Source organism: Scatophagus argus, chromosome 23 (assembly GCF_020382885.2).
Source record: "Scatophagus argus isolate fScaArg1 chromosome 23, fScaArg1.pri, whole genome shotgun sequence".
NCBI classification, from domain to species: Eukaryota; Metazoa; Chordata; class Actinopteri; family Scatophagidae; genus Scatophagus; species Scatophagus argus.
The window spans coordinates 5,231,853-5,241,319 of NC_058515.1; the positions used below are offsets into that span (position 1 = coordinate 5,231,853).

The 9,467-nt window shown below is 40.4% G+C and overlaps 1 protein-coding gene and 4 non-coding genes across 7 annotated transcripts; 1 reads left to right on the top strand and 4 right to left on the bottom strand.

The window, feature by feature from the left end:
• Positions 1–437: 437 nt before the first annotated feature.
• LOC124055098 lies at positions 438–601 on the bottom strand. Its single transcript, XR_006842559.1, has one exon. It is a non-coding gene; the product is annotated as a U1 spliceosomal RNA (small nuclear RNA).
• An 899-nt stretch (positions 602–1,500) lies between these two features.
• Positions 1,501–1,664, bottom strand: LOC124055093. Its single transcript, XR_006842554.1, has one exon. It is a non-coding gene; the product is annotated as a U1 spliceosomal RNA (small nuclear RNA).
• Positions 1,665–2,430: 766 nt separating this feature from the next.
• LOC124055094 lies at positions 2,431–2,594 on the bottom strand. The gene has a single exon (XR_006842555.1). It is a non-coding gene; the product is annotated as a U1 spliceosomal RNA (small nuclear RNA).
• Positions 2,595–3,501: 907 nt separating this feature from the next.
• LOC124055096 lies at positions 3,502–3,665 on the bottom strand. Its single transcript, XR_006842557.1, has one exon. It is a non-coding gene; the product is annotated as a U1 spliceosomal RNA (small nuclear RNA).
• A 716-nt stretch (positions 3,666–4,381) lies between these two features.
• LOC124054439 (calcium-binding protein 2-like) lies at positions 4,382–9,398 on the top strand. 3 transcript variants are annotated; one of them, XM_046380443.1, is made up of 9 exons: positions 4,382–4,508; positions 5,779–5,949; positions 6,106–6,162; positions 6,463–6,595; positions 7,306–7,336; positions 7,813–7,956; positions 8,191–8,300; positions 8,526–8,673; positions 9,090–9,396. In XM_046380443.1, the coding sequence occupies exons 3-9, from the start codon at positions 6,107–6,109 to the stop codon at positions 9,116–9,118; spliced, it is 651 nt and encodes a 216-aa protein (XP_046236399.1). In that variant the 5' UTR covers positions 4,382–4,508; positions 5,779–5,949; position 6,106; the 3' UTR covers positions 9,119–9,396. The 3 variants fall into 3 exon arrangements, with proteins under 3 accessions (XP_046236399.1, XP_046236398.1, XP_046236400.1); XM_046380442.1 differs by lacking the exon at positions 4,382–4,508 and adding an exon at positions 4,634–5,000; XM_046380444.1 differs by lacking the exon at positions 4,382–4,508 and having other exon boundaries at positions 5,858–5,949; positions 9,090–9,398.
• Positions 9,399–9,467: the final 69 nt, after the last annotated feature.

Consider the following 9,467-nt stretch of genomic DNA (forward strand, 5'->3'; position numbering starts at 1 on the left):
AGCAGAGTTGTTTTACTGAACAGGATTTGGACATGCTGTAGACAGTGAGGGAAAGAGGTTTATACGACCATGGAGTTGAAACAATACCTCTCTTACACAACTCTTTATTGTAGGACTGTTGTTTTCAACTGCATTATTTTCACGGAGAAACAGGCAACAGAAAAAAAAAAAAAAATCAGACAACGTTGTGCCCACATCGCCACAGCAACCCATCTCCAACATAACATCTGGGATGAAGCTGCATCCCTCCAGAGCACATGAAAAGACTGAACCCCTAGAAAGCAAAATGAGCTGACCCAACTCTACACCAAGACCTTATACACAAAGTCAATGCAAAGAAAACTGCAAACTACAAAAGACACTCCCATAACACTGACCAGGAGATAATCAAAAGTTACCACTCCAGTTCCCACTCAACTTCACTTTCAACACATTATCAGGGGAGAGCGCGAACGCAGTCCCCCACTGCCAGAAATTATGCAGTCGAGATTCCCACATTTGGGGAATTCGCAGGGGTCAGCACAACCGGAGTGCAATGGCTGAGCCTCGCCCTGGGTGAACCACCTTCTTGATCATGGTATCTCCCCTGCCAGGTAAGTATGAGTTGTACAGCTCAGGGACAGTGGAGTCTTCCACAGACAAATCACTCTGACTTGCGGTGCTTAAAATCCATGCTAACCAAAACCAGTGTCCATAGAAATGCTTTTTGGATCTGCAGTGATATAATAAAGCTTTTACACGAATACTGGCAAAATTATTTACATTTTACTAGACAAATGATGGCTACAGTTCCCATCGTGCAATGCTGTACTAACACACAAAAGGCTAATCTGAAATGACCAGTTGTGTCTATTTTACCCCCAACAAATGAGTGACAGCCCTAGAGCTGGTTCAAATGTGCCACAGCTAAATCACACTGTGATCTGAAGTTGTTTGAGCCACCTTTAAAAGCCAGAGAACATAATAAAAGCATATAAAACACGTTTTTTCCCCTCAAAGCACAACCACTTCGTGTGAGTCTGTCCACTGATGGGAGGGAACTCATATTCCTGCTAGTGCCCCCTACTGTTCTTTAGCAGAGTTGTTTTACTGAACAGGATTTGGACATGCTGTAGACAGTGAGGGAAAGAGGTTTATACGACCATGGAGTTGAAACAATACCTCTCTTACACAACTCTTTATTGTAGGACTGTTGTTTTCAACTGCATTATTTTCACGGAGAAACAGGCAACAGAAAAAAAAAAAAAAATCAGACAACGTTGTGCCCACATCGCCACAGCAACCCATCTCCAACATAACATCTGGGATGAAGCTGCATCCCTCCAGAGCACATGAAAAGACTGAACCCCTAGAAATCAAAACGAGCTGACCCAACTCTACACCAAGACTTTATACACAAAGTCAGTGCAAAGAAAACTGCAAACTACAAAAGACATTCCCATAACGCTGACCATGAGACACCCAAAAACTTACTACTCAACTTTACTTTCAACACATTATCAGGGGAGAGCGCGAACGCAGTCCCCCACTACCAGAAATTATGCAGTCGAGATTCCCACATTTGGGGAATTCGCAGGGGTCAGCACAACCGGAGTGCAATGGCTGAGCCTCGCCCTGGGTGAACCACCTTCTTGATCATGGTATCTCCCCTGCCAGGTAAGTATGAGTTGTACAGCTCAGGGACAGTGGAGTCTTCCACAGACAAATCACTCTGACTTACGGTGCTTAAAATCCATGCTTACCAAAACCAGTGTCCATAGAAATGCTTTTTGGATCTGCAGTGATATAATAAAGCTTTTACACGAATACTGGCAAAATTATTTACATTTTACTAGACAAATGATGGCTAAATCACACTGTAATCTCAAGTTGTTTGAGCCACCTTTAAAAGCCTAATAAAAACATATAAAACATGTTTTTTTCCCCTCAAACCACAACCACTTCCTGTGAGTCTGTCCACTGATGGGAGGGAACTCATATTCCTGCTAGTGCCCCCTACTGTTCTTTAGCAGAGTTGTTTTACTGAACAGGATTTGGACATGCTGTAGACAGTTAGGCAAAGAAGTTTAAACGACCATGGAGTTGAAACAATACCTCTCTTACACAACTCTTTATTGTAGGACTGTTGTATTCAACTGCATTACTTTCAGGGAGAAACAGGCAACAGAAAAAAAAAAAATCAGGCAACGTTGTGCCCACATCGTCACAGCAACCCATCTCCAACATAACATCTGGGATGAAGCTGCATCCCTCCAGAGTACATGAAAAGACTGAACCCCTAGAAATCAAAACGAGCTGACCCAACTCTACACCAAGACTTTATACACAAAGTCAGTGCAAAGAAAACTGCAAACTACAAAAGACATTCCCATAACGCTGACCATGAGACACCCAAAAACTTACTACTCAACTTTACTTTCAACACATTATCAGGGGAGAGCGCGAACGCAGTCCCCCACTACCAGAAATTATGCAGTCGAGATTCCCACATTTGGGGAATTCGCAGGGGTCAGCACAACCGGAGTGCAATGGCTGAGCCTCGCCCTGGGTGAACCACCTTCTTGATCATGGTATCTCCCCTGCCAGGTAAGTATGAGTTGTACAGCTCAGAGACAGTGGAGTCTTCCACAGACAAATCACTCTGACTTGCGGTGCTTAAAATCCATGCTAACCAAAACCAGTGTCCATAGAAATGCTTTTTGGATCTGCAGTGATATAATAAAGCTTTTACACGAATACTGGCAAAATTATTTACATTTTACTAGACAAATGATGGCTACAGTTCCCATCGTGCAATGCTGTACTAACACACAAAAGGCTAATCTGAAATGACCAGTTGTGTCTATTTTACCCCCAACAAATGAGTGACAGCCCTAGAGCTGGTTCAAATGTGCCACAGCTAAATCACACTGTAATCTGAAGTTGTTTGAGCCACCTTTAAAAGCCAGAGAACATAATAAAAACATATAAAACACGTTTTTTCCCCTCAAACCACAACCACTTCCTGTGAGTCTGTCCACTGATGGGAGGCAACTCATATTCCTGCTAGTGCCCCCTACTGTTCTTTAGCAGAGTTGTTTTACTGAACAGGATTTGGACATGCTGTAGACAGTGAGGGAAAGAGGTTTATACGACCATGGAGTTGAAACAATACCTCTCTTACACAACTCTTTATTGTAGGACTGTTGTTTTCAACTGCATTACTTTCAGGGAGAAACAGGCAACAGAAAAAAAAAAAATCAGGCAACGTTGTGCCCACATCGTCACAACAACCCATCTCCAACATAACATCTGGGATGAAGCTGCATCCCTCCAGAGTACATGAAAAGACTGAACCCCTAGAAATCAAAACGAGCTGACCCAACTCTACACCAAGACTTTATACACAAAGTCAATGCAAAGAAAACTGCAAACTACAAAAGACATTCCCATAACACTGACCAGGAGATAATCAAAAGTTACCACTCCAGTTCCCACTCAACTTCACTTTCAACACATTATCAGGGGAGAGCGCGAACGCAGTCCCCCACTACCAGAAATTATGCAGTCGAGATTCCCACATTTGGGGAATTCGCAGGGGTCAGCACAACCGGAGTGCAATGGCTGAGCCTCGCCCTGGGTGAACCACCTTCTTGATCATGGTATCTCCCCTGCCAGGTAAGTATGAGTTGTACAGCTCAGGGACAGTGGAGTCTTCCACAGACAAATCACTCTGACTTATGGTGCTTAAAATACACGCTTATCAAAACCAGTGTCTATGGAAATGTTTTCCGATCTGCAGTGATATAATAAAGCTTTTACACGAATACTGGCAAAATTGTATACATTTTACTAGACAAATGATGGCTAAACCACACTGTGATCTGAAGTTGTTTGAGCCACCTTTAACAGCCAGAGAACATAATAAAAACATATAAAACACGTTTTTTCCCCCTCAAACCACAACAACTTCCTGTGAGTCTGTCCACTGATGGGAGGCAACTCATATTCCTGCTAGTGCCCCCTACTGTTCTTTAGCAGAATTGTTTTACTTTGCTTTACCCTCACTACCATTAAATTACGCAGTCGAGATTCCCTTACTCAACTCCTTATTGTAGGATTGTTGTATTCAACTACATTAGTTTCATTGAAACAGAATGATGCTCGTTCTCTGGTCATTAACTGTGTCTGAAAACCAAAGTTTTCTCCCCATCGCTGTGCCAATTCCGGCTATGTTAAACAGTGCTTTTACCTCAGAGCAAAACAATGGGACAGCCACCTGACGTGTATGACCCTTAAATGCAACATACGTGAGAGTTCCGTTTTGGTTTCAATCTTCGAATACGATATGCGCCTATTAAGTGATGTACCAAAAGTGGCTCTCCGATAATTGTAGTGTATTAAATGAGGCATGAAATCGGTTGCAGCCTGCGTGAGCTTCCACTCACGCTACCATATACTGCATTTATACTGGGATTTCACACAAAGCTTTGGTGCCATCTGGTGGAGAAAAAAATCATCTACACTAGGTACTGACGCGTAGAATTAACATCAAATTGTGATGGAGTTTGTTTAAACTGAGGCATAAACGTGTAAAATGTCTTATTTTCAGCTGTTGATACCGTTATCGCCAATTCAATATATTGCCACAAGAACATATCTTTGACCTATATATGTTTAAATGACAGTTCAAGGAATGGCTAACTTTGCACAACATGTTTAGGCTAGTGCTGTTGCTTCAGGTGCTGACAATTATGGCGACGCCGAGTTGTTGCATAGTTAAGGGTGAACGGGATACGCCCGTCAATTAAGACAATTACCTCAAAAGTCATGTTTCTCTCATTTCAAAGATAGCTGTATAAACACAAAAGTGTTACAAAGGTTCCCCTAATAAGTTACACAAGTTTGTTCATATTATCCAGGCGGCAAACTCACCAGGGGTGAAGAACGTTGACGATCGCCGTAATGCGCAACCTACGCCGTTACAAATTGTCAAGTAAAGTCCACAAAGTCGTCTTCAGGTGAAGTCACGGTCATTGTCACATCGCGAAACGATATATTGCACAAAGGTATAGATAAAGCCAACAGAAAACCAAATTATTTACTAATAAATTAAGGCTAACGTTAGCTTAAGGTTGTAGCACACACGCCAACCCAAGACCAAGTTCTTAATTGGCTGACAACATGCACGTCCGTCACGCGGAGAGTGTGCAAATTACCCGGAAGTAGACGTTAAATTGCCTGCAGACCCCAACAATACCAGTGTGGTGTTTTGAAAGTACTGTTGTGAAGAAAAAAAATGGATCAATACAAAGTTGTCCCTAACTGAAATCCCAAACAGATGAAAGCAATGTTAGAAAAGAGAATACTCAATGCATTCATGAGCGTTTCCTATGCATTGACAATGGCGTTTAACAAACTGCATGGCGAAACTGAAAATAAGAAATGAGCTAAGTTAGATACCTTACACTAGTCTGTAAGGGTTCAGCAGTCTAAAATGTGAGCTGACAGAGGCCATGAGTCAGTAAACGATATCTTTGTCAACTGTCTGTCAATCAAACTTGAGAGATTTTCTGTTGTCCTTAAAATGACTATCTGAACACTATGCGAACAAAGTCACCAGCCTGGAGACACTCTCATTGCAGAACTAAAAGCAACTTGAAAGGGACAATGGAAAAACAAATAAAGACCCCTAAAACTGGGATTTGAAGCAGGAACAGACTGACCTCTTGAAGGTCATATCAGTCACACTGCTGCTCCACGTTTTGCTTTCTAATCTTTGGCTGCACGTTTAACCAGGTATTACCCGTTAAGCCTCTCATGGAAGGAGGTCAAGAGAAGGAAATACAGAAGAGAGAGGATATAGATCAGCTATTCACAACACAAGTGGAGCACTACCCAAGGAAGACGAGAAGGGCTGTGCTGCTCGACTCCTTTTTGTTTTGTCATCGTTTCAGAGAGGGAATTAAGGTAAGCAAATAGCGGTAAAGTGACTGGATTCATACTTAAGATGTTGAATATTCTTTTTGGATTCAATTTATCAAAATATTTCTTCATCATGTGCAGACATACAGCTACATATTTGGGAGTAAATTGGATACAGTGTATGCCTCTCTTTATTCACAGCATGTCCAAGGCAGAAGAGAGGGCATCCTCTACAAGTTCTATAGCTCCAGCAGATAGGTAGGTTTAGATTTGTGTATGTTTGTCACAGTATTTGAGTGTGATAGACAATCCAATTGTAGGAGGTGCAGCCATCTTTTCCACAGTATTCTTTAGCTGACCTACCACCAAATCCAAAATAAAAAAGAAAAACACATGTTCAGTGTTGTTGGTCTGAAGCAATGACTTTCACATGCCATTTCTGCTCATATGTACTGAGCAGTTGAGAAAACATTTCACTGCATGATCAAGGTGTTGCATGTAAGGTAAGATATGCATCTGGCCTTTCGCTGTTTAATGTTTGATTTTTCTATCTTATAGCAAAGATGTTACCCCCAGGGATTCCCTATCAGGGTCTGTATCTGAAACGCCCAAGAAATCAAAGAAGTCCAAGAAAAACACTGAGAGCATGAACAAAGTCTACAATTCTGTGTTGGACAGTGTTTTTGGGGCGGTAAGGATCTGACAAACACGTTTACTGAATAGTAGAACTGGATGAGAACACCTTGTTCCTGGCTACGCTCGTATCTGATGTCTGCTGTAGCACTGTAGATCTTTATTACAAGAAAGCATCATAACATTTGAAGTTAAAGCTCAGCTGTAGCTTTTTTTTTTTTTTTTGTTAAACAGCCATGGGCTGAGAAAGGCTTGCTGATTACTTAAAATTCTCTAATTTATATGATGCACCACACCAAGGGTAATGCTTCTAAAGATCTCCACAATACAGTGGATGTTCATTGCTAGTTGAAGGTAGTGTTTGTCAGACATCAAAACATCAGAAGTGAGGTGAAAATCTGGCAGTGTTCTCAAAGAAGAACACTGATCTTTCTCAAGCTGCCTGCTGTGTGTGTAGTATTAGTGGCTCATTAGTTGAGGCTTACTGTCACACTTAGTTAGGCTTATCCAAATGAAAGCACTGCCCATTGTGCATGTGTGTGGTTATCTCGCACACCACAATGGAAACTGATTTGTAAACATGATTATACCTGAGGTTTGTCCACTGTGTTTTCTGCCATTCTATCATGTCCACTTCTGACATTACCATGCATCATTTTATGTGTCGACATACTTTGGTAGCACTTGGTGTTGCATAGTGTACATTTATCTTCCTGATTCAAAGAACAGATTCACATTTCAGCATGTGTTTTATGACTGTTTCTGCAGGATAGAGAATTAGCTCAAGCTGAGTTGGATGGTAAGTATCAGTGCTACAGCCCAGTGTCATTAGCATTGTTAGTATCTAAATGGAAGTGTTATTATTTCAATACTGAATATTGTATCAAACAAGATCATCATGCATATTGGTCTGTTACAAATTGCAAATCCACATTCATTTGATTTCAGTCAATCTCCATTTCCTGCCCAATTTTTCCACTTTCTTCAATGGCATAAATAAATATCCCCATAGATTGTACAACTCGACAAACTAAGATTGCCACAGTTACCAGCCCCTTTATTAGATAACTTCCTACAGTAACTTGGAATAGTCTGCTCTCCACACCCACCCACCCAAAATGTGAGTTTTGCTTTCTAAATCTCAGTTCTCAAATTTTAGAATATTAACTATAGGATTGTGATGTTGCAGCAATGACATAATCCTGAACAACTCGACTTGATAAACCACTTGCAGAACAGTTTTCATCTCTTTCTAACTCCTGACCTTTTTCACAGAGCTGCAAGAGGCCTTTAAGGAGTTTGACTATGATCAAGATGGATACCTGAACTACAAAGATGTGGCTGAATGCATGAGGACCATGGGATACATGCCCACAGAAATGGAGCTGCTGGAGATAGTGCAACAAATCAAGATGAGAAGTGAGATGATTAAAGCTCCTTAAAGCACACAGTGGCTATGAAATATTCATTATACATACAAAAACATGCTTAAGCTTGTAAATATGAAGCAAAATATTTTTGAGAGAATACATTTTTTCAAGGACGCTCTCATTTGAACATGTGTTCACATTAAAAGATGTAGATTTGTTTGGCTGTTTTTCCCACTGAGCACCTTTTCCAATTCCTGGGCCCTGACATGTCACCTCTCTGCAGTGGGTGGGTTAATGGATTTTGAAGACTTTGTTGAACTGATGGGACCCAGAATGATGGGAGAGACAGCTCACATGTTGGGACTCAAAGAACTTCAGTCGGCCTTTGTACAGGTCAGTCAACTGATAATAAAACAATCCACTTAGGAATTACAGCAAATGTAAAGAGAGGGTCAGTCAGTTGAAATTTATTAACTTGAGCTGATATATCAGACCTTAAATGAATCTCAGTAAATGAATTCAAAAAATATAAGTAATTGGATAAATTACTAAAATTTTTAAGGTAAATCTAAGCTTTCCTCCTGCTGTCATTTTCATCATTTTCTCCATTTTGAGAAGTTTGACCTCGATGGAGATGGTAAGATCAACCAAGATGAGATGAAGGAGGCAGTCAAGACGCTGCTGGGGGAGAAGCTAAAGAAAGGAGAACTGGAGGAGATCTTAAAGGAGCTGGATATTAACGCAGATGGAAACATTGATTTTGAAGGTGAGAATAAGGTGCTCAGGCACCAGCACGTTTATGCACTTCAGCTATTAAACAGAAGTGTGTTTCACATTTTTTTCATGCGTGCTATGCATTAAACTCCATCGGCCCTTTGCTTGCTCTCTGCTATATGCTAAAACCGGCTTCTTTATTTAATTGTTTAGCTTATTTAAATGTCTAGTTTTATATTCTTTTTACATTCTATTTTTTATTTAGCGTATATTTCTATTTGATTCAACTTTTTGTTTACCTCATACTTTATATTTTTATATTCTTATAGTCTACTTACTGCTCCCGGGCCTGAGTCCTAATTTCATACCATAAACATGTGAATGTAAGCTGGTATGACAATAAAGTTCCTTGATTCCTTGATTGATTCCTTGATTCCTTGATTTTGTCTTCTCTCTCCTCCTCTTCAGAGTTTGTGATGATGCTCTCCATTCGCTAGCTGCAGAAACGACTGATAACAAGGACAGGACATACTAACATCTCTGAATCATCCCACACAAAGATAATACAACTATCAAATCTGGACAATTTGGTAATGTTTGTAATGTAGGTACAGACTTCTACAACATAACGTGTGCCTAAGTCTGTAATAACTGTATGAATGATAGATTGTTATTTTAGCAGATATATCACTGCAAAAAATTCATGTAAAATGTAAATAACACTGAAATGCTTTGCTACTTTAATAAAGAAATAAAAATGATGTGTGAATTTTCTAGACTTGCCTTACAATTAAATGACACAACACTATTGTAATATACAGTCTGGTTAGTAATTGATCACTTTTG